The following is a 24,650-nucleotide window of genomic DNA, read 5'->3' on the forward strand; positions in this document are numbered from 1 at the left end:
GCGGTACATTAAAAACATGTATGGTATATTTTAATTATTTAAACTTACTATTATGATCTTCATTAAACCATTACCATCCTTATACAAAACATCAACCCATCAACATCATCTTATTACTGCTCAATGTTTCAGTGATATTAATAATGATAATAATAATAATAATGAAAACACTCATAATATTACTAAAACCTTGTATAAATATGTATAATAATATGTGAATACATAAATAATTAGGATAAGTGTGTCAGCTTTGATTCTTAACTTTTTTTGTTTCAAAGACATTTTATTCAGTTCAACTTATATTTTCTCAAGTTTCTTAAAAAATTACATTCATTTTTTTTTGCCACAAAAACAATTCATACTGCTGGTGTGCATGTCTCATTCTGCTATTTTTTCATACATTTTTTTCCCTTTTATCCAGAGTAGTTCAGCTTGACTTGGACTGTTTTAACAAGTCATTGACACCATAGTGGTATCTTATGAAACTCCCCTTCTAAGATTATGAGTCACCAGCCCAGACCCTTAACCACTATGCCACATCTCCTTATATATTTTCTCAAGCTTGTTGAAATCTCTCACACACCTTTGTTCAGGACCTCACACTGGCTGGCAACAGCTGCTAGAATTCAATTAACGACACTGTTGCTGGCTTATACTGCTGCCGGTGGCCTGACTATTTTTCTCCACTTCTACGGGAATGTTTGCCTCTTCCCTGAACCACCATGACTGCGCCACTATGCTGCCAAATAGCTCACATTGCCCCTTTGCTCTCTCAGATCTTCATTTCCACACTGACCTATTTATTTGTTTTCTATTTAGAGGACACACTTCAACACATACTAAAACAAATATAGTACCAATGATCTACACTACAAATTTGATGTGGCTATTGTCTTGATTAAGACTTGGGCACAAAAGTGTTCTGCATGTTTGCTAACTAAAAAACAAAATTAGAGTATATACAGTATTTGTGGCAACACTTTACAATAATGTTCCATTGGTAATTGAAATGCACTTATTTTTTTAAAGATATATATTTTGAGACCAAGTCAGACAATTGTTTACTGATAAAAAAACAGACTCAAAAGCACAGAAGGTTTGCAAAACTATTTTATTTACAAGTCCAAATGGCTCAAAAGCGGCCACAGTTTATGCTCATGCAAACCGTGGACAGTTTACTGTAGTGCGACGATGTGATGTGAGGAGCCGACAGGCAGCTGTCTCTCCCTCCTCTGCATAGAAGACAATGTACAGGAGATCTCATGGAGTTTATTACACACCAGAAGATGGAGAAGCATCCTCACCGCCTGGAGTCTACAACCAGACACAAGTGATGTACAAAAGGAACGTGTGGCGTTACAGAACTGCTTGCCAATCTGTGCGTTGGCACTACATCGGTGTAAGGCTTTAAGCTCTATGTTACAAGGCAAGATGACAGCAGCCTCACATATGCATTACTGTACATGCTATCAAACATGTGCCCTCCACTTAAAGCTGAAACATGACAAAAAGAAACAAGCATTCTCATGAAAGAAACGGGGTGCAGATCAACCACATTATTAGAGATTACTTTCAATTCATTGATTCAAGCACTTAACTCCATAAATGGAAAAGTTCACACGGAAAAGAAAATTCTGGCCATTTACTTGCCTTTATTTTGTTTCAACCGCACATGACTTTCTTTGGATCCTATATTTAGGCTTCTGAAGCTATGCAACAACTTGTGTTGTAATTTGCTAAAAATGCTCTCAAATCTCATTTGCGCTCATGCATATTCTAACATTTGATGGTGCTTTTGCATCAACGCCAAATGCCACTGCTTGCACAGTTTCTCATGGCTGATTGTAATGCGTCATTTGAATGTTTTGAATTGAACGCAAGCATTAATGGGATTTGAAAACTATGGAAAGGAAAAATTCAAAATTTCAGTCTATTCCCCCAAACAATTATTGTATGGCTTCAGAAGACTCAAAATATAAGCATGGCAACACAGCTGTCAAATGATGATCTAGTTACATCTCACTTTTTGACCGCTAAATCGGAAGCTCTCTGCTGGAATTCACACTTGGCTTCTGTAAACAGTAACAGTAATGCTCAGCTTCTGGCCATTGAAGCCATTTTGACACTAAGGAGCAGGGCTACCATGGTTTCACAACAAAACCTGCCCAACTGCTACTCAAAACTCGCCCAAAAGTAGCCCAATCATGTTTTGAGGAGGGTCCCCTATGTACGGTGGGGAAAACAATTTTTTTTTGGCAGAGTTCCGCTGGTGAAATTAGTATTTCAGAGGTTAAATATTTCATTACTGGTGTCGCTTCAACCTGCAGACATAAAAAAAAAAAAACCCAGCAGCAACAGTGTAAAAGTAGCCCAATTCCACTGGAGAACTACGGACTTTGCAACACTGCTGAGGTGCGCTGTCCAGCTCAGATAAGAATGTCGGTTATCTTGGCGTCGTACAACATCTTTGCAACAAAGTACAGTTATTATCAGGCAATTATTTAACAACTTTCATAACACTTGTTTGAAAAAGAGCAGCTTTGACATTCCACTAAACATCTCCTTTTGCGTTCACCGGAAGTCATACAGGAGGCGTAAATGACAGAATTTTCATTTTTGGGTGACCTAGTCCTCTAAGCAGTAGGTAATTCAGGAATGGTTACAATTAAAATGCAAAACATCTTCTAAAATGCTGTTTGCCTTCACTTACTAGTAAATATGTACACTTTCAACTACATACTACGACACGTTAAAATATCAGAAGACCTTTGAGAACTTCACCCCCTTCGAAGCCACGACCCAACCCATCTCACAGTGCGGCAGTACAGCTCTGTAACATCTGCAACCCTTGAATATTCAGTGTATTTTCAGAGGACAGGAAATGAGAAAGGATGAGGGCAGGAATGCAGGATCAGAGATAAATGTGGATGAAGAGACAGGAAGTGGGAGTGTGGAGTACAGGACAGCAGCAGGTATCAGCCAGCCAGTTTGCTGGCCACCAGAGAGGGTTTCCTCTGCGGCAGGTCCTGAGGGGTGGGGATGTGGTCTCCCGTGATCTCGGCCTTCTCCGTCTGTGCCGCTGGAAGCTGCTTATTCTTGATCTTGGCCTTCGCCATGTTGTAGTCGCCCGAGTCAAAGTACTTTGGCTGGGAATGGGAAGGAAAGCGGTTGAGGAGAACTTGTTGGCATGAAACAGTCAATGTGTGAATGCTATTCCAAAGCACTTTAAAGGATGTTGCTACACTGTAAATATACATAAACATATTTAAACCAGCCAAAAAATGTTCAACAAAAACAAGACTGTATAAAACATTAAATATGAAATTGTAAATACAAATATATGATATGAAATAATTCTTAATATGCGTCTTGTCACAAGCAACACAGCAGATTTACAATTTTCTGTGTAAAAACAGTGATCTTGTGATTTATTATTTAATTTAAATAACTGTTTCGTTTTTTAATATATGTTAAAAAGTAATTTATTGCAATGATGGCAAAGCTGAATTTTCCGCATCATTACTCCAGCTTTGAGTGTCACATGATCCTTCAGAAATCATTCTAATATTTTGATTTGCTACTCAACAAACCTACAAAAGCATTTGTGGAGACTGTGATACATTACAGTTCAAAAGACTGGGGCAAGAAAGAAATTGATTAAAAGTGACAGTAAAGACATAAAATGTTACGAAAGATTCCAAATAAATGCAAAAAGAGTCATCGGATGCCCATTTACCACAAGTTGATATGATTCTTTAGGGTCTTAATGAAAGGTCTATAACATACTTTGGTTAAAATTTCTCAATGGTAGTTTTTTTTTGTTTTTTTTTTGTTTTTTTACCCCTTTATACCAAAAACAGCTCCGTTCACAGCGAGCTGTTTCAGTGCGTGTCCCTTTAAATGCTAATGAGCTCTGCTCACTCCGCCCCTCTCTTCTGTGAGGTGACGAGCCATGCTCTGAAAGACTGTAAACTTCAGCCACATTTAGCAGTGGAACTTGCTAACTACATTATTAGGAAAGGCGATTTGCAAAGATTCATTAAAAACCCCTTATACTCACTTTTTCTGTAGGTAAAACTGCATTACAAATTATCTGCACGAACGTAGACGCATTTAGGCAGATCGTGGGCATGTTGCCTTTAAAAACAAAGGTAATCCTCTGTCGCGACTCGCGACTCAGATGTTGGGAGTAAATGATTCCTGCTATGACCATTATTACATCCAACAAGCCATTCTTGTCTACTCCTGCTCCGGCGAATTTAAGAATGGCTTGATTTGATAAAGGGGTTATGATTTATAAGGATTCAAAAAAAAAAAAAACTACTGGGTGGATTTTTATCATAATAGCGTTGTTGTGTATGCACACTGCCAACACACATTTATGTTCAAACAACATGTAAAAGTGAATTTTGCATCCGATGACCTCTTTAAAAATAATAATACGTGGAGGACTTTGGACATTTTTGCTGGGAAAATCAGAAGGATGTAACCCTAATGTTTCTCCTCCATTCTCACACACAAAACAAATGCTTATACAATGTTCAGGTCAATGACAAAAGAGCTGTTCTCTGTACTGTCAACATGTCATGCTAAGAAAATGGATTATATCAAACTATAATCTCACATAGCCAGATCTGTATAGTCTTTTGAACATACTTTATAAACAAACTATCATAAGTATCATTTTAATTACATCATAAATCAACATGAGGCCAGTGAATTATAGAGGTGGTGCAAACATATCCACAAGACTATGGTCAGACACTTTCTAACAACTGTCATGTTTGTCATGTGTTTATTTTTTCATTGAGAGAAAGTGGACAGCACATATTTACATTTTCATCTAAACATCACTCTCAGAACTGTTGACGGCATCTGGATGTTCAGTAACATTACATCCCTGCAAAGGCATTTCCAAGTTCTTTTTACTAAGTAAAGAAGGAAAAATAACTTTGCTGCGAGTACATCGGGCCACTGAATCACATTCAGTCACTTGTACGTTACATGTGCACAAGCAAATAAGCTGCTGCCTGCAATTCACTTCAGTCAATTACTGATCAAAACTGAGCACCAGGATTTTATAATAATTTCTGAAGGATCGTTTGAAAACTAAAGACTGGAGAAACCACAGCCTTGGTGAGCATAACAGACTATTATTCCAAACGTTTGAGTGTGTATCCATGAGCGAGTATAATGCTTTCAAACTGACCAGAACGTGTGTCTGTAATAGGGTTCGCAGTACTCATGCCATCTGTAGCTCATGACTCAGTCACATGATGCTGAGATGTTCTACGGTCTGTGTGAAACCACCCTGTGATCTGAGTCTCCTCTTATAACACAGTTATTCACTCACCCCCTTCTGCAGTCTTTTTCTGAGCAGATCGGATCCTCCGGGTTTATTACCCAAGTGAGGGTATTTGGCCTTCAGTTTGGCTTCTTCCAGTTTCTCTGGACAGATCTTATTCTCCTCATCCTGAGAAAAAAACACAACAAATCAAAACACACATCACTCACATAAATTCATGCGACACATTTAAGCCATTCTGGCACTATTTAAATAAAAAAAAAATATCTCTAAAAATTAAGTTTTCCAAACAAAATTCTGAAATGGTCTTAATATGGAGAGGTACCAATGTAAATGCTCTAAAACTGGAGAAATCATAATGTTTAACTTAGATTACAACTTTAATCACTGTTTACAGAAAGCACAGTAATGAATATAGCCATAAACTGCCAAAAAAAAGAAAAAAAAAATAAATTCACAATGATTGTTTAATGTCAAACATGTTCAATATTGGCTGATAGGGCTGTCGATTCATTGGAGGATAAGTCGTTTCCTCACAAAATCGTTTTATATTTTATAACTTCATGAAATCTCTTCTTTATTAATATCTACATTGGCATGCAAAAGTTTGGGAACTCCTTGCAGAACCTGTGAAAATGTAAATATTTTAAATTGAGATAGATAAAAAAAAAAAAGCATGTTATTTTTCATTTAGTACTGTCCTGAGTAAGATATTTTACATAAAAGATGTTTACATTTAGTCCACAAGACAAAAAAATAGCTGAAATTATTAAGCAAAAAAACCCTTCAAAAGTTTGGGAACCCTTGGTTAATACTGTGTGTGGTTACCTGGATGATCTACAAATATTTTTTGTTTTGTGATGGTTGTTCATGAGTCCCTTGTTTGTTCTGAACAGTTTAACTGAGCACTGCTCTTCAGAAAAATCCTCCAGGTCCTGAAGATTCTTTGGTTTTTCAGCAGTGACTATATGAATTTGAGATTCATCTTTTCACACTGAGGGCAAGTGAGTTTTTGAAAGGTAAACAAGGTAAACTGTACTGTCTTCCAAGAAACATGTAAGTATCTTCTGTTGCTTCCGAAGGGCAGTACTAAATGGGAAAAGAATTATATTTCAACAAAATAAGAAAAATTTGGACATCTTCATCCAGTTCAAAAGTTTTCATCCCCCGGCTATTAATGCATTGAGTTTCCTTCTGAAGCAGCAGTGAATGTTTGAACCTTTTTTAATAGTTGTGTTTAAGTCCTTCAGTTGTTCACAGTGTAAAAAGATGGATCTCAAAATCATACAGTCACTGCTGGAATGCTTAATAATGCAAAAGATGCTGAAAAACTAAAGAAACTGCTGGACCTGGAAGATTTTCTGAAGAACAGTGCTCAGATAAACTGTTCGGAACAAAATGAGGGACTCATGAACAACCATCACAAAACAAAAAACACTCATGGATCATCCAGGTAACCACACACAGTATTAAGAACCAAGGGTTCAAAACTTTTAAATGGGATTATTTCAATTTATTTCAATTTCAGTTTTTTTTTTATTTTGTCTTGTGGACTATTTGTAAACATCTTTTATGTAAATGATCTTACTCAGGAAAGTACTAAATTACTAAAAAGTACTAAAAAAAAAACAAACATTCATTTTGTTAAAATTATTCTCATTTTTCATTTTGTTAAAATTATTCCACATTTTAAAAAATGGCTTCTTGTCTTGATGTGCTACGGCATTATTAAAATATTTGAATATCCTTTATTAATGGAATATGTTCCATTAAATTACAAAAAATTTCACATGCCACTGTATTTTGGAAAAAATGGCTTCACTGGTCCACAAATTTTACTGGTCTTGATGTTTACATCAGTCAGATTGATTGCACAGAGTTCAATATTATCTGTGTATTACTGAGTTAACTGAAGTTTTAATTATTTTTTTTTTCATTAAAAAATGATTATGAAAATATGACAAATTACAGCCATGTTGATGTTCAACACTGCAGCTTGTGTGAAAATGCTTAATGGTCAAATGATAGATTTTCTTTAAATCGTATTATTGTGATATTAAAATTTAAATAAATCAGAGTTTAAAATGACAAAATCATCACTGCTAAAACATTTTTCATTTTCACTTAATTTTTAGGGCAGCATTAACTGGAATTTTATTGGCAACTTAGGAATGTAACGTTATTCATTATTTTTTTTTAAAGGAATTGTGGTGCTGTTTTGTTTGTTGTTTGGTGCTTCAGAATTTCAGCATTCTAATCTCCTTCTGTAACGTTACATCCATCCGAATCTCCCTCAACACATGCTGTGACGAGCTGCAGGTCAAACACATCTGAGCTCAATGTATTGAATGCTGCTGAACAGTAAACTTAGCTTCACATGCTAACCGCTAGCTTACACCATCACTACCCGATACAGAACAAAACACACACACTCCAGCATTATTATTAATCACATCTCAACACATACAAGTCCATTTATGTGTCCGGTGATTTAGTGAGCGGGTCATTTCTAAGATTCGATCAGAATCCTGGTGTTTGATGGTAGAAGGCCTTTATACATCAGTGGAGAGCAACAGAGGCTTAAACGACATTCATATACACTAACCAGACAGAACATAAAACAATCATCACATCCATCATTGACTTTACAGCAGGTTTTTGCGAAAGTCGCATTTTATTCGAGGTGTCTTCGCTCCGATCTGACTCAGCCGAGTGTGTAAATACTGTTACACAGCGGAAAAGCTGAAATCTGACTGACTGCAGCGGTTTGATTTCAGAATCTTCAAGGATACTCACTTTCTGCTCCTCCACATTCGTCTCCTCGGGCTTCGTGTCCTCCATTTCTTCTAATATAACGGGTCTGCGTTGATTGATTAGGTTAGAAGTCACAACCTAAAATACAGTTCTGCACACTGTTCTAGTGCAGCCCGCCCACGAGTGCATCAATCCTACTATGGCGAAGGCGGGATCATGAATATTAATCACGTAACGTGACGTTCGCCCAATGTTATTAGGTGAAGCTATCCTTATGAATAGTAATTACGTAACGTACAGTTCATTGGCCGAACATTCACACGTGATTTAATTGCCTCCGAATGAAGGCTGCATCGTGGGCTGCTTTCTAAAATGCAGAAGTATTATCAAAATTTGTTACCTCATTTTATAGTAATATAAATTTAACTATGACAGCTGTGAAAAAAAAATGTATTAAGATTTTTTTCTTGATTTGTAAGCAGATAGTATAGAACACAAATTTATTTTAAAAATATAAAATAAATATAAAAATATTTTTAATGTCATAGTTAAAAAAATATAAATTTAACTATGACAGCTGTGAAAAAAAATGTATTATTAAGATTTTTTCTTGATTTGTAAGCAGATAGTATAGAACACAAATTTATTTTAAAAATATAAAATAAATATAAAAATATTTTTAATGTCATAGTAAAAAATATAAATTTAACTATGACAGCTGTGAAAAAAAATGTATTAAGATTTTTTTCTTGATTTGTAAGCAGATAGTATAGAACACAAATTTATTTTAAAAATATAAAATAAATATAAAAATATTTTTAATGCCATAGTGAGAAAGATTACTCCAAGAGTTAAATACTGGGGTTCCATTGTAACAGATAGTTAGATAAATTTTAGTTTGACTATTTGTAGTTTTGATGCAATCATCGAAGCCTGAGAAATAAGAAATATTAACACAGATATCGACCCCACAATCATATTGCACTACTTGCTTTTTAACCTTAAATACCTTTTTTGCACAGTTATTATGTAAAGTACTTGTATAATCCGTCTTAGGTTGTGTGTAAGTGCTATAGATTAGCGCTTCAGTAAGTTACCTATGTATAGGTTTTTTTGCTCTTAGGTCCAGTGTTGCAAGTTCATATTTATGTTTACTCATGAGACAACATTTTGTTCCACTGTATGTCCACACATGTAGCGGAATGACAATAAAGCTCGACTTGACTTGACTTGAAAGTGTCGGTGTTGTTTAACTTCTTTCATTCTCACTTGAAAGCACATTTCATTCTGTTGCTGTGTTTCCTATAGGTCATGTGATTTACTTGAAGCAGCACCCACGGATGGTCTAGGTTTAGGTATTTAAGACCACAGCGTAGTGTGCAGCATCATCAGTTGTGTGATTCAAGCATCCAAGGCTGTTATATGATATTCAGCAGAGAGCTTTCATTTGCTCTTTGGGACCCAGATTCACTTCAGGTTTGTCAGATGTTACATTATTACATTTATTACACTTAATTATCCAATGTATGGTTCATATAGAATACAACTGTTTATTGCTATTTTGTGTTGCGTGATTATGTATTAGTTAGCTAATGTTAAAACTTACCATTCATTTTAATTTCAAGTAGTATTTGTTGATATTAAAGTTCATAAAACTTAATAAATGCTGTATTTTCAGTGAGAGTCAGTGTTAGTTCATGTTGACAAATGTAGTAATAGCACATTATTTTGAGATATTTGTTTTACGATATTTTAAGATTTAAAAATGTCTGATTGTTTAAATGATCAGCCCTTTCAGTTGGGGAATTTCCTGCCTCACTTTAGCAAAAGCAATAGATTAATATTACTTCCTGCATATTCTGAGAGGGGAAATACCAGGTGTGTAAATACAGTGATTTCAAGCCTAGAAGTTTTAGACTGCATATTTTAAAACGGATAGTTTTTTTTAATTTACAAAGCTGTTGTAAATTACTCTTCAAACAAACACCTTTGTTTACGTCTGTAAGCAGAAATTTAAAGGTGACTTTGATAACGTCCTGTTCTTTCTGTGAAATTTCTTCTGAAACTGTAGCTCATGTGTTTTGGGAGTGTCTTTTTGTTTAGTCCTTTTGGAATAATGTTAAAGCTTTAATTGTCCAAAATGTTTTTTATGCTTTCTCTTTATGTTATAGACACATTCTTTTTTGGGTTTATGCTAAAGACAAGAATTTATTTAATGCAAGTTTTTGTATAAACCTCCTGTTATTTATTGGAAAGTTTTATCTAAATATACTAAATGGAAGCCCCACCTAGTTAGACATCTTCAAACATGTCAATTTTAACATCTGTTAACAAGAAAGCTATAAAAACATCTAGAACATTTTTTTTACTTATATTTCTTAAGAATTTGTCTATACTACTCTTTCTGTTAACTATTAATCCATCATTTGTTTATTATTGAAATATTGTTTGCATGTGTTGTACGTACTGTATTTTCTGTTTGTTTTGTACGTACTGTAATCTTTGTTGTTCTTTATTACAATAAAAAAGGGGAAAATAATGAATAACCTTTGTTTATGTCTGGCAACCACTTTGTTGAAACCATAGATATACATAGATGCCTCATTATTAGCTACCGTTTCTGTGGGCCTCTATACGTAAGCTGTCTGCCATATTGCAATGGTCAACTTGACGTCTGTCACACCCCTGGACTTTCTAGTTGGTTTCTCCCATCATCTCCCCTGCAGTTCTGTGTATTTTGGTTTCTCCCTCATTGTCAACACCTGTGTCTGTAATCAGTCTGTGTGTATATAGAGTGTGTGTTTCCCCTCTTGCTTTGTTGGACGTTGATGTTACTACCCTGTGTTCCTGTGTCTCCTGTGTTCCCCGTGGATTTATTAAATACCTTTGTTTATTTACGTCGTTGTTTGTGTGCTTTGTCTGAGCGTGACAGAACATCCAACCCAAACAGTTTTTTCGTGCTTTCCCTTCCGTTTTATTTTTCGTCATTTTTCCACAGTCTTTTATTTCCGTTGTGTTTCCCCCATGGCTTCCCTACTCCGTCCTGAATACATCCTCCTTCGGCTGAAGCAGGGGGATCTACCGCTCGAGGGATATACCATCATGTTCCAGCTAGTAGCTCACACCACCAGCTACCCGGACGACGCGCTCTGTGCGTTTTATAACGCCAGCCTCAACGCGTCATGCAGAGCGCCGTCGTCCGAGGACGGCCCTCGAGCGGATTTCGCCGCATTTGTGGAGTGGACACTGGCGAGAAACAAACCTTCGTTCCCCGCCTGCTCCTTGGTGAGTCTCGCTAGTGCCACTCCGGACCCAGAACCCAGCCAACCACCACCCCGACACGCGGAGCACGAGCCCGAGCCCACCGCAGACGGATCCCACGCTACCAGCGCGACCCAGGAGCCATCGCCCATCGGAGCGACAGAGCGAGCGATCGCCACGGAGCTGGAGGAATTTGCGTCTGACCAGGTGCGAGAGCCGGCCACAGAGCCTGCGACGGTGGACGTTCCTGATGGGCGTGAGGGTGCTGAGGACAGCACCGCCCACTGCACCACTGCTGAGGGTGAGCAACGCCTGGATCTGGAACAAAATTTGACTAATGTCTTTGAAGATATATATGAAGACATGCCCGCTCTCCTTCCACCATCTAAATTACCTGACTGCCTGGATTTCCCACCCACCCTCCCTCTGTCTATTGTCTCTGCGGCCTCAGTCCCGCCACCGCTGTCTCCTGGCAGCCCATCTGCTCACCCTCAGCCCACCATCTGTGCGGGGGGTTCGCCGCAGGTCTGCCAGTCTCCATCGGTGTCATGGCTGGAGGATCCCTCATCTTCGCCTCCAGCCTCTGAGTCCTGGACTCCACCTCGGCCCTCCGACCCTGCGGCTCCACCCCGTCTCTCAGCTCCCTCGTCTCCACCGTCGCCTGTCGGTCCACCAGCTCCACCGGGCTCCATCGTCCCTCCGGCTCCGCCCTGGTCAGTCGTCGCCCCACCTTCACCTCTAGACTCCACTCCTCTGGCTGCGCCTCGTCGCTCCGTCCCTCCGGCTCTGTGGACCTCCTCCCTCCCGCGGGCACAGCCTCGGTCCTCTGTCGCTCCGGCTCCGCCGCGGACCTCCGGATCTGCGCCTCGGTCGCCAGAGCCTTGGGCTCCGCCTGGGCCCTCCGGATCCTCGGGGTCATCCAGGATCATCGGCTCTCCGTCTCCGCCTCGGGCTCTACCACCACCTGCTCCGCCTCCGTCGGTCGGCCCCATGGAGTCGCTAGCCTTTCCTCCACCATGGCTCCTCCCTCCATCGGCTCCACCGTGGGGCTCCATCATGGCTGCGGTCTGGGTCTCACCTGGCTCCTCCTGCTCCAGCCCCCTCCTGTCACCTCCTTGGCTCCTCCCTCCATCATCACCTCCATGGAATATCCCGTCATCACCCTGGACTCCATCTTTTGTCCTCCTCCCGGGAGTCCGTCCTCCACCGAAGCCCCCTCCTAAGACTTTGTACATCTTGTTGTCCCTGTTTGTCGGCGCGAGGACGCGCCTTCCGGGAGGGGGAGGTAATGTCACACCCCTGGACTTTCTAGTTGGTTTCTCCCATCATCTCCCCTGCAGTTCTGTGTATTTTGGTTTCTCCCTCATTGTCAACACCTGTGTCTGTAATCAGTCTGTGTGTATATATAGCGTGTGTTTCCCCTCTTGCTTTGTTGGACGTTGATGTTACTACCCTGTGTTCCTGTGTCTCCTGTGTTCCCCGTGGATTTATTAAATACCTTCGTTTATTTACGTCGTTGTTCGTGTGCTTTGTCCGAGCGTGACAACGTCATTCACCATAGTGAATATTCAAAATGCCACAATCCTGGACAGTCATTGGTCTGAGAACATATAGTATGGTGAATGACATCAAGGTAACTGCTCCAAGATGGCGGACGCATCTACGTGCTTGGAGCGGTCGAATGGGGAATCTATATGTAATATATATCTATGGTTGAAACCACAACAGTTTCTGAGGAACTACATTGTTTGGCAGAAGAATAATGGTTTTATTAATATCATTACACTTTATTTGCTCTGTTTTATTTTGTGAAACCTTACTACGTACTGCATATGGAAAATACGCCTCTTAGCTGTTATAAATTGACTGTAAACCACGGCTTCATGGGGCTTATTGTTTTCTTTTGTAACCCTGTCTCTCTACAGGAGTGTACCTGACTTGAAAGAAAAGAAGCAGAAAGAAGCTGTAAACCTGATAAAGGTTTTTAGAAGACCTATGTATCCTGGCCAATTAAAATCAAGTAACATGGGTAAGAAATGTAAACTATAATAAGATATCATCAACATCATCAACAAGATTGTATTTGTTACAATGTGATGCCATTTGATCATGAAAATTCTTATTCTAATTAACTGTTGCAGTGGCAGAAAAAACAGCATCGGCAGGAGAACTGAAGGCGGCTCTGCAGTCACCGCTGACACTAACACTGGCTGTTGTAGCCGCTGTAGTAGTAGGTTATGCACTGATATCAGGAGTAGCTGAACCAATAGTAGGAGCAGTAGCTGGAGCAGCAGCTGGAGTAGGTGTTTTACAATTACAGTGGGAAAAAGAAGAAAGAACAGCAGTAGCAGTAGCGGTAACAGCAGTAGCAGGAGGCGCAGCAGGAGCCGCGGCAGCAGTGTTGCGATCACTGATGGCAGCAAAATCACTAACAGGGGCAGCACTATTCGGAGCGATAGCAGGAGCTGCAGTAGTTGCATTAGCAAAAAAACAGATTATTGAGTTCATAAAGTGGTCAAAGCTGGTCATAGGAGTTGTTCTGGTAACAATAGGAGCAACTCTATTAAACTTTGCAGTAAATGCAGTAAAGTGGCTAAAAGATATGATAAAGTCGGCATTTTCCAAACTTAAAGAAGCAGTACAATGGATTACAGAAGCAGCAAAAAAACTATTCAACACATTAGCATCATTTGGAACATCAGGATTGGCAGCAATAGCAGCAGGAATATTTGGATCAGTAGCATTAGCATCAGCAGCAGCATCAGGATTAGCGTCCATAGGAACAGCGATAGCAGGACTTTTCGGAGGATTACTGGGACTCGGGTTATTTCTTGCAGCAGGAGCAGCAGTTTTTGAATTGTACCGGAGAGAACAACCAAACAACCAGCAGACACAAGGAGCAGATGTGGCGTTCCCAATTATTGTTTTGTTGCTTTTTGTTTTGTTTTGTTTTTTTGTTTCCTATGTGGGTGTGTGGCGATTTTGTTTGTTGTTGTTTCTCTCACTGTTCCTGTGGTTTGTGCTGTGCTACCGCTCTGAAAGACACTGATATTGTTCATCAAGAAGGCCAGCATAAAAGCCTCAAAAACACCTAGAAATTAGGATGAAAGAGTGACTCACAACTTGCCTCCAGGGACTTTTTTTCTCATGCATCAGTCATCGTTTTGGCCTAGCATTTTCTATTATCCATCTATTACTGTGGATCCAGTGAACTGCTAATGTTGTAAGGCCAGTGTTTTACTACTAATGTGAGTTCTGTGTACTACTGTCTTTAGGCTGGAATTTGAGAGAACCTTTTCTGTTGTAAAAGTGTTTGGGGAAACCAGTAAGGTAAATCTTTAAGTAAACCCTTGTTTATTTATGTTATCGCAAAATGTGAACTGTGTATTGTTGTATATACATTGTATCCAACTTTATCTCCATACATACTGACATAAAGAGATACACTATATAAACAAAAAAGAAAAAAGAGAAGAATAAAAAAAGAATCATTCTCTCAATTTCTTAAATACCCTCATTTTCAACTTTTCAATTATTTCCTTCATTTTTATTGAAAATAAATGCTATTTCAATATGATATGAGATTTGAAAAGGGAGAAAAAAAGCTCGAATGAGCATCTTTTCGTCTTCACTACTGGAACTGGTGATTGACAGCCTTCTTTTGTAGTGTTGACTATCCCAATCACACATTGGTGGGTGGAGCTAGTGTAACTAGCCTCTGCCAACAAGGCGGGCTATTTGCACTTAGTGTTAATAGACACTCAGTTTTAATTTATATAGTACATTTATTTCCGGAAAAAAAGTGTTAAATCTACATATATATTTCTCGTCCCTTTGCAACCCTAATGGCAGGCCATTTGCCAACTTAGTAGACACTACAACCATTCCATGTCAGATGTTTATGGAATATACATCCATATCTCACAGATTTTGGTAATTGGATCATTTTGGATGTGACTGCTCAAACGATCAAAGAATGTTTAGAAGTTGTGAGAAGTTTAGAAGAGTTTGACAATTTCACTGTGAATCAACACAGGCTTTTCAATATGCATTTAGTTATTGTGCAAATTGTAGAGAATTATTCTTTTGTACACGTCAAAACACATTTCTCTAAATAAATAAAAAAAAAATCTTAAGTGAACAGACATCTGAACTTATTGTTTTCATTAAAAAACAAAACAAAACAAAACAAAAAAAAACAACAACAACAACTCTAATTTCAGAATTGAGCCAAACCAAACATCATGGTTTTCTGTAAAGCCGCTTTGAAACAATGTGTTAACTGTTGTTTATGTCTTTAAGCCTGTCCCAATATTTGCAGTCTTTTGTACTTAGGGTGCTTTCACATTTCGACTGACTGTTCGGAATCCAAGTTGGAAAGATCCTCTTCCGAGATCCTTTTTTCAGATTTCCTGATGGCACACCCCCTTTTTTTTAGCTTTAGTGAGCTTTATTTAAACAATTTGATTTTCAATCATTTGAACTTTGAAATAAACTTCTACATGTCTGTTCAGTAGTCCCTACGTAACAAATGACACAATTTAGCAATTGTGGTGCTTCTAATTAAGTGACAAAAAGTAGTTCCACATGTTTTACTAAGTGCACATACTACCAAATTATATATAATATCTTAATTTTTCCTTAAATAAAATGAGACACCCATTTAATTGATCAATACTGTCTCAGGGAAGTAGTAGTCAAACACTAATAAATGAAAATACAAAAAAGTGGTTACATGACCCAAACCGGTCCATTTTGTTTCCACTTTCAGGACATGTGGACATGTCACATGACTCCATATTTTCTCCAATGAAAAATGCATTTTCAGCAGTTTTCATCTATATAACTGTCTACAAAAATCTTCACCTTCACTGGTTAGTAAGATTTCAAAAGTTAGTATTTTAGTTAGTATTTTCAAAAACTTTACATAATACATCATCAAACGTATCATAGGAAAATACAGAAAACTGCATATCAAGGCAGTTTGTACTGTAATGGAATCACATATAGCCATACCAGGAATAAAGGTTAGAAATTACAAGTATATGATATTTGTAAAAAAACATTTGTGCATGATATTGTAATGCATTTATAAGAATGGTAATTCATATACAATATCTGCACATATTATGATTTTTCTGTTGAGAGGAATTGCTTAGTCAACTTTCACGAGCGGTGAGGAGTCATTAGTGAGGAAGGAGATTTTACATGCATGTGCTTATGTGCGTATGAGCATGCTTTAAAGGATAAGGTGCATATTAGCATAAGGTTATGATGATTTTAGTTTTTTTACTTTGAAGCAACACCGATTATAATGTTTTGGTACGATAACAGCTATGATAGTTTGGTTATACTTGTGATCAATGTTACAATGTAGCCTGAGAGCAACAGCTGGATATGAAATGTTATTTTTTTATTAAATATGAGACGTGCAAAACATTAAAAACAAGATAAATCCCTTTGTTTAAATATTTGGTTAAAGAAACTGATGTTTTCAGTAAATGTATTTATTTTTTTCTGCATGAAAATATCAAATGCTTCATTTTGTCCGTTGTGGCACAATGTTGCCTTGAGACAACAAATGTAAAAAACAAATAAATAAATTAAAATGAATAAATAATGTTTATTGATATTGTTGTAGTGTCTAATTTTAAGCAAAAAAAACATCACAAATAATTTTTTCCTTGTTGTTATCGTATTGTGTACCATGGAGGGTTCAAAAAACACAAAAAAGGCTGTGTTGCCTGGAGGCAACACGGTACCACAGAGGGTTAATTTTTTGGGGCATACAAGTTCCTGAAAATGAGAAATGATGGGATACGCTTAGGCTTAAATAGTCAAACCACTCTAAAGCAGAACTGGTGATAGTTTGGATGCAGTGTGTGTTTAGGCCACCGAGGCAAGACCAGGATGGGACATGCCAAAACATGTTTTGTTTTTTTCTTTTAAAAATTTAAAACAAAGAGATTAATATGTCAAATGCTACCAGACAGAAAAAGGTAGATATTTAACCAAGTGTAAAAAGTGCCTGCCAGAAGGTTTTTTTGTGTTATGTGCATATTAACTCCAAGTTAGACGTTCCAGCATCTTAACATGATGTTTAACCAGTCACTGTAATGTTTCTTCTTAGATTTACTTAATAAGCCAGTGTTCATGCATTTATAAGAATGTAATAGGATATATAGTTTCTATAACTATATATAATTTTAGTAAAATTATATTCATTTATTCTTAATTTCTTATACACATTTATTATCCACCCTGTTTTTTTTTCATTGGCTTTCCACACACACACACACACACACACACACACACACACACACACACACATAAACAGTTGTATTTTACGCAGCTGAAAACAGAACACAAACATATGCATGTTTAAAGGTAATTTTATAGATATAATATATAATTCTTTTATTTAAGATCTGAATTTGAAAGACAAAAATACATGGTATGATTGAAACATATCTTGCACTACATCATAATGTTTTGCACAACAGGCATCACATGTGCAGTAAATGAAAGTTCAATTTAAATATTAAATAACTGATGACAAAAAAAAGTAAATATGTAAACACTAAGCTAGTAAGATATTTGTTTTTCTATTGCAACACTTCCGATTAAAGTGGTTTGGTAACAGTACAAAGAAAGAAGTCATTGAACAAAACGCATTTTCTTCCAGTTGTGGTGGAAAAACACAGTGCTCTTCAAACATCCTTGCAGTTATTCAGTTATTTGACTTTTGTTTTGTTTTAAAAAATGGTCCGTGGATTTAGTTTCTCCTGCGTCGTGTCATGCCCAACGTCTGGAAATAAGCCTGAACGAAAACTCCCAACCATCTGTTGTTTTAAACCTAATAATGCTGAAGCACTGACGATTCATTGGTGTGTATTTTTAGGACGGGGCGTTAATGTGAACGGTCCTTCTGTGCGAGCGTGTGTGCGCGTTAGTGGGCTTCTCTATTTTTAATTCCCATACAAGCAGATGACAGATTTCGATTTAGTAAGGCCCCTATGCTGGATTAAAATCAGAACAGACTTAGTTCTAGACTAGACTAGATTAAATCAGCATCTGGGAGAGAAAGGGGGGTCGGCGGGCGACTCCGTGAACGACTTGAGCTCGTAGGCAGCACCACTGTCCACTTCCATGGATTTGCGGGAGAAAAGGAGCCGGATGTCCCGATGGAGGTAGATCTTTCCAGATTTGGAGCTCTGGAACCTGACAGACAGAGAGTGAAAGGGCAAACGGTTAAAAAGGCTCAGAAATGCATCCATAACAACTCATCAGACATGTTTTGGTAGCATTTAAAACAACTAGGTGGCAAATAATACAGCTTGCTAACAACAGTTTCCATGTCCTTCCTCAAGGGGGCGTTTGATGGCTCAGAAAGTTGAGTAACTGGTAGATTTATTTAGTCTTGTTGGAAAAGTACTGTCCATCTTGACCAGCACTGAGAAACTATGAGACCCTTTAACTAGCTGCTTGTTAGCATGCATATTACTAGAATATTGGCTGTTTATTTATACTTATAAAGCACATATTAATGCCTTATTCTGCACGACCATATTTAGGTCCCTAAAACCCTAAACTTAACAACTACTTATTAACTATTAATATTTAGCACGTTAGGAGTTTACTGATGTAAAAGCTGTAGGTTAACAGAGAAAACTGGTCCACAAACTAAAGCGTGACTGAAAGGATTTTATGCTTATGCTACAATTATTTTATAATAATTGTAATTATTTTTAATTATAATTAAAAATTAAAGACAACATCTAGGCTGCCCTTTCTGGGGACCTTTTCCACACTAATTGCATGCTTATTATACTTACGTATTCCATTTATATGGGTTTAACACATGAGAAATTAATGAAGCAAAAATTTATGACCCATTAGGTCTAAATCTGAAGCCGAAATTCTTATTTTAATATGGAATAACTACTAATTATATTGATATGTAGTTGCAATATTAATGATTAATAATAATGTTTTTTTATAGTGATTACATTAATTAACTTTAAATGGTGTGCATGTATGCTTCAGTGTTTTTTTTATTGTTTAAATAAAATTTATTTGTATTCACATGCACTGCCACTTAAGTTTGGGATTAGTCAGATTTTGAATGGTTTTTAAACACGTTTCTTATTCTCATCAAGGCTGCATTTATTTAATTAAAAATACTGAAAAAACTGTAATATTGTAAAATGTTGTTACAATATAAAATAATGGTTTTTATTTTAATATATTTTAAAATATAATTTATTCCTCTGATGCAAAGCTGAATTTTCATCAGCTGTTACTCCAGTCTTAAGTGTCACATGATCCTTCAGAAATCAAAACAATACGCTGATTTATTATTAGAATTATCAATATTTTTTGGGAAATGTGTGATTTTTTTTTTTTCAGGATTCCTTGATGAATAAAATGTTAAAAAAGAACAGCATTGATTTAAAATAGAAATGTTTTTTAACAATATACACTACTGTTCAATATTTTGGGGTCAGTAAATTTTTATTCTTTCTTTTTTTGAAAGAAATGAATCCTTTTATTCACCAAGGATGTGTTAAATTAATACAAAGTGCAGGCATAGGCTTACATTGTTAGAGAAGATTTATATTTTGAATAAACGTTGTTCTTTTTGACTTGTTATTCATCAAAGAACCCTGAAAAAAATAATCACGAGTTCCAAACTAATATTTGTCAGCACAACTGTTTCCAACATTCATAATCCTAATAATAATCAGCATATTAGAATGATTTCTGAAGGATCATGTGACATTTAAGACTGGAGTAACAGCTATGAAAATTCAGCTTTGCATCACAGGAATAAATTATATTTTAAAGTATATTAAAATAAAAACCATTATTTTAGATTGGAATAACATTTTGGAAAATTACTGTTTTTTTTCTGTATTTTTAATCAAATAAATGCAGCCTTGATGAGCATAAAAACAAAAAAACACTAGAAGTCTTACTGATCCCAAACTTTTGAGCAGCAGTGTATAATTCACATTTACTGCAAATTCAAGCTCTTTTTACTAGATATCACCATCAGCTGACATTTCCTTCATATATAATTAGACCTATCTCACGTGTACATGCTTTTTACCTGTAAACATCTTTGCTTTTGCAAGTTGTTCAGATTTCTTTAACACATTTTTTGTTATCAGTTTTTCAGTGGCCAAATTATCAGTGCATTGATTTCTCGAAAAGTAAACCTGACAAACAGCTTTAAAGATTTCATTCCTCATTCAGGTAGATAAGAGCTGGACCTTCATGACTAGACAAAAAAATCTGCCAAGTGAACAGACCGGCTCTAATAAGGAGCAATGCATTTTCCCACACCTTTCAGGCAACTTCTGGGGGCTAATTAAAGGAAGTATACATATTCATGAGTGGGCATGTCAGGGCCACACGCTGCCTGTTAAGCACTGCGGTCTGGAACAAAAGCGTCTGACAGCAAACAATGAGCATTTAAGCCCTGTATGCCTGAACGAAACGCTCCAATACCAACCTCAGATGGACGAGGTAGCGCAGGGTTCGTCCTTGGCTCAGCGGGGACGGCTTTTTGTTGCTCTGTCCGTTGAACTCGCGTTTGACTGGGACCGAGAAGGTTCTCTGCCGCAGGAATGTCTGATGGCTGGCGGGCATTTCTCTCAGATCGTACATCACCACAAACATCTTCACCACTGTCTTATTGGGGTTAAATAAGGTCTGACACACAGAGACAGAAGACAACATCCATTAAGCATCAAAGCTATAAAACAGAAAACACAAGTGAAAATCCAAACACATTTAACATCACAGTCAGTGAGTATTTCATCAGGAGCAGATGATAATAATCTGAGTGGGTGGAAAACTACTGTGGGTACATCTCATGTCAGTGAAGTATAGTTTTAATATATTTTCATCAATATAAAGCCCAAATGCTTAATTTTCTGCTACCAAAATTATATTTGTCCCAATCACACTACTATATGCTAAAAAAGGATGTTCATATCACATACAACCTTGGTATTCAGCTGTTAAAAGCTGCTCATTTGGCTCATTTAAGCATGAAGATTACCTCAAATATAAATTAATTTTATTGTTTTGCCTTCAGTTAGATTAGGTTATCAAGACATTTGGGTGTGCTCTCCAAAAATAATAAGTGTTTATTGTGATATAACCACTGTCAGCTAAGTTACTCACTAGAAATCCCCCCTCAAAAAGGAATGGTTTGCCCCATTCTCGCACAAAGATTCTGTTCTGTTCTCTCTCTTTCCCCTAATATTGTTTAAACTAGCAAACCTGTGTCAAGAGTGGACTCATTGACTGTCAGTGTTACACAAGTATTATTGCTGCAAAGACAATTTAACTAAAACTTATGTTTTGTTTATGAAAATATATTTCTAAACACACTATGCGCTCAGTAGTTCTAGGCGTCCATGTTGAGTATAGGCCCAAAACAATAAAAAGGTCAACTTAGTTAACCCAGTAAAGGTAACATGGTGGACAGTAGCAAACAGATGGTATTTTATGCACATATTCCTACAGATCACCTTTATTAATATAGCACTTTATACAGTATAGATTGTTTTAAAGCAGCTATGTTAGGAAACAGGAAAACTAAAATCAAAATCATTCTTTACTATAAAAAAAAGTTGGAAGTTGTGAAAGGATTTCACACTGGATATGCACAGATTACAATAATGTAATTCCTCCACATTCACCAGTAGAGGGCGCATCTGTAAACAATTTTAATGGTTGACATCCTCCTTTGTTCTCACAGTGCTGTCTGGTTATTACACACACTTGTGAGTAGTTATTAATCACCCGTGTGATTCAGACAGCTTACAAACTATGTGACCATGACACAGTTTGTAAGCAGACAATTATGTATGTTTTTTAAATTATTTGAGGAATCTCACCACTTGAATGGTTCCTGAAGGAGGTACTCGATATCCCCTCTTACCGAGAGACTCCAAGTTTATGACACCCTGAAGAAAACAGAAGAATTCAATCAAGATAAAGTATGAACCTTTCAGCAACATCACTGATTGCTTGTCGGCGTCAACAGACATATAACGCTGTCCTGAGTTCGAGGGCTCGAGGACCTTTCCCAGTCTCACCCCCCTCTACTCTATACCATCCTAGGGGGGAATTAGAAGTCCACAAATGCAATACACCTACAAAACATGTAAGTAACGCTTGTGTCTTTACCATGTAGGGGGAAGGTGCGTTATCATCAGAGACGCTGTAGAATGACACGTCAACAGGTAAGGTCATGTGACTGGGGCAGAACGTCCCACTGGCGCCAACCTCAGCCGTGAAACCCTCGACGGTACCCAACGGCTCCAAACGATAATTCAGAACACACTCCTGCACAAACACACACACACAGAAACATCTATCTATCCACATATTGATCCAGACCAAGTCTATATAGAAGTTTAGCCTTAAAAGAGTAGTTCACTTCCAGAACAAAAATATACAGATAATGTACTCACTCGTCTTTTCTTTCTGCAGTCGATAAGAAATTATGATTCTTGAAGAAACAATAGATTTCAACTGTGCCCCCAAGTTTGAACTTCCAAAATACAGTTTAAATGCAGCTTCAAATGACTCTATGTATGTCGAAAAACTCCCGTCTTGCTTTCTTCCCCAACTTCAATATCATCCTATATCGCTGCAGAAGTACCGACCCAATGTTTACAAAGTGAACATGCAAAGAAGATCAAACACCCTTTACAAAATGGCAAAACAGCGATGTAGGACGATTTTGACACTGAAGAAGAAAATGAGATGGGAGTTTTTTGACATACACTAACTTGACCCGGATTACACAGAGTACACATGCTCATCGCAGAAATGAGACAAGATGAGCATTTGAGGTTAAAAAGTATATAAATTGTCAATTTGTTTAGAAAATTGACCTATCGTTTTGCTAGATAAGACCCTTCTTCCTTGACTGGGATCGTTTAGAGCCAATTGAAGCTGCATTTAAATTTTACATTTTTTGAAGTTCAAACTTGGGGGCACCACTGAAATCCACTATATGGAGAACATTCCTGAAATGTTTTCCTCAAGAAACATAATTTTTTTATCAACTGAAGAACGAAAGACAATAACATCTTGGATGACAAGTGGGTGAGTAAATGATCTGCACATTTTTGTTCTGGAAGTGAACAACATTCTCCTTTAACATTTTCATTACCGACAAGGAAGTTTTATAAACGTTTGAGGCATATGGTAAATCATTAGGGCAAATAAAGAAAGAGGGTGTCGCCACAAACGATTGTTCACTAATTGTGTGTGTGTGAGGGAAATTATTTGTTCATCTACCTCAAAGTTTCCCAAAAGGCTGAGGCTGGCGGGCGGAGCGCTGGCACTGAGGATCTGATGCTGAGTCTCATCACAGTCTTGTGATCTTTTCAAAACCCTGCAAACACACACACAAAGTTTAGTCAGCCATTTTGGGTAGTCTGTAGCTTCAGGGATGACTGGAGTGTACGTGTGCACAGCAGATGGCAGTGTATGTAGGAAAGCCTTAGTAGAGGAAATGGCACTGTGAAATATGGAACAATGGCACTACAGCAGGAAATAAAGCGGGGAAAGAAAGTCATACCTTTTATTGGCAGCCCATGGCACCCCTCTGCAATGAATCAGAGACGTGTCTAAATCAAAATATCCTGTCTGGCTTTTTCTTTGAGGAACCTGAGAGGAAAAAGAAGGAAGCAGACACATTTATATCTTTATTTTGCAAGCTTGTGACAGATTGCACAATGTACGTTATATAAATATCTATTTATACAGTTGCAACGCACTGTACCCAACTTGTACTGTAAAGTTACTTGTAATGCTCATTTACTCTTTACTCACTGTTTTTAATTTGAATTGTACCTTGTATATTTAATATATGCAAGTACTTAAAGGTTCTGCAAACCAGAACATATTGTGTGTGTGCTGTAATATGGTATTTTGACATATACTATGCTGCTAAATGACTGCCATATAAATATAACATGGTATTACAAATACAAGGATGTTTCAGTTGACAAGGATGTTATTCTTTTCTAATAATTTTAAAATTTAGTTTATATCAGCTTGCAAACAATTAGCATGTGTTCATTTTTGCCTATCCTTATCTCGAACCCTATAAACTAGCCTTGAAATTCGTGAAAATTGGTCGATAAAAACTTCAATCACAGACAAAAACTAACCTAATCTGACTGGAGACGGAAATGTTCTAAATCTAAAAAATCTAAAATCTAACAACAAAAAAACATGGACACAAACTTTTTTTTTTTTCATCTGGTCATGTCTCCTAGAAAACGCTGATCAAAAC

The 24,650-nt window shown here is 37.3% G+C and overlaps 3 protein-coding genes across 3 annotated transcripts in view; 1 reads left to right on the forward strand and 2 right to left on the reverse strand.

Moving 5' to 3' along the window:
• Window positions 1–1,092: 1,092 nt before the first annotated feature.
• arpp19a (cAMP-regulated phosphoprotein 19a) lies at window positions 1,093–8,261 on the reverse strand. Its single transcript, XM_051134854.1, has 3 exons — window positions 8,102–8,261; window positions 5,354–5,473; window positions 1,093–3,146 (listed from the first exon to the last, which is right to left on the reverse strand). The coding sequence occupies exons 1-3, from the start codon at window positions 8,144–8,146 to the stop codon at window positions 2,976–2,978; spliced, it is 336 nt and encodes a 111-aa protein (XP_050990811.1). The 5' UTR covers window positions 8,147–8,261; the 3' UTR covers window positions 1,093–2,975.
• A 1,192-nt stretch (window positions 8,262–9,453) lies between these two features.
• On the forward strand, window positions 9,454–15,983 carry LOC127180663 (uncharacterized). Its single transcript, XM_051134851.1, has 3 exons — window positions 9,454–9,535; window positions 13,246–13,349; window positions 13,462–15,983. The coding sequence occupies exons 2-3, from the start codon at window positions 13,316–13,318 to the stop codon at window positions 14,367–14,369; spliced, it is 942 nt and encodes a 313-aa protein (XP_050990808.1). The 5' UTR covers window positions 9,454–9,535; window positions 13,246–13,315; the 3' UTR covers window positions 14,370–15,983.
• A 1,713-nt stretch (window positions 15,984–17,696) lies between these two features.
• Window positions 17,697–24,650, reverse strand: part of atosa (atos homolog A) — a 39,507-nt gene continuing 32,553 nt past the window's right edge. The window contains exons 7-12 of the mRNA XM_051134846.1: window positions 23,931–24,019; window positions 23,648–23,744; window positions 22,526–22,684; window positions 22,234–22,302; window positions 20,838–21,037; window positions 17,697–18,541 (exon numbers count right to left, since the gene is read on the reverse strand). Coding sequence (XP_050990803.1) covers window positions 18,388–18,541; window positions 20,838–21,037; window positions 22,234–22,302; window positions 22,526–22,684; window positions 23,648–23,744; window positions 23,931–24,019 — 768 coding nt within the window. The 3' untranslated portion in view covers window positions 17,697–18,387. The remainder of the gene's footprint in view (window positions 18,542–20,837; window positions 21,038–22,233; window positions 22,303–22,525; window positions 22,685–23,647; window positions 23,745–23,930; window positions 24,020–24,650) is intronic.

Source organism: Labeo rohita, chromosome 18 (assembly GCF_022985175.1).
Source record: "Labeo rohita strain BAU-BD-2019 chromosome 18, IGBB_LRoh.1.0, whole genome shotgun sequence".
Lineage (NCBI taxonomy): Eukaryota > Metazoa > Chordata > Actinopteri > Cypriniformes > Cyprinidae > Labeo > Labeo rohita.

Coding starts and splice junctions, on each gene's coding strand:
- arpp19a (XM_051134854.1), bottom strand. CDS start 8,146: ATGGAGGACACGAAGCCCGAGGAGACGAATGTGGAGGAGCAGAAA. Junction 5,474..8,101: donor CGAATGTGGAGGAGCAGAAA/GTGAGTATCCTT, acceptor TTTTTTTCTCAG/GATGAGGAGAATAAGATCTG. Junction 3,147..5,353: donor GAAAAAGACTGCAGAAGGGG/GTGAGTGAATAA, acceptor TCCCATTCCCAG/CCAAAGTACTTTGACTCGGG.
- LOC127180663 (XM_051134851.1), top strand. CDS start 13,316: ATGTATCCTGGCCAATTAAAATCAAGTAACATGG. Junction 13,350..13,461: donor ATTAAAATCAAGTAACATGG/GTAAGAAATGTA, acceptor TAACTGTTGCAG/TGGCAGAAAAAACAGCATCG.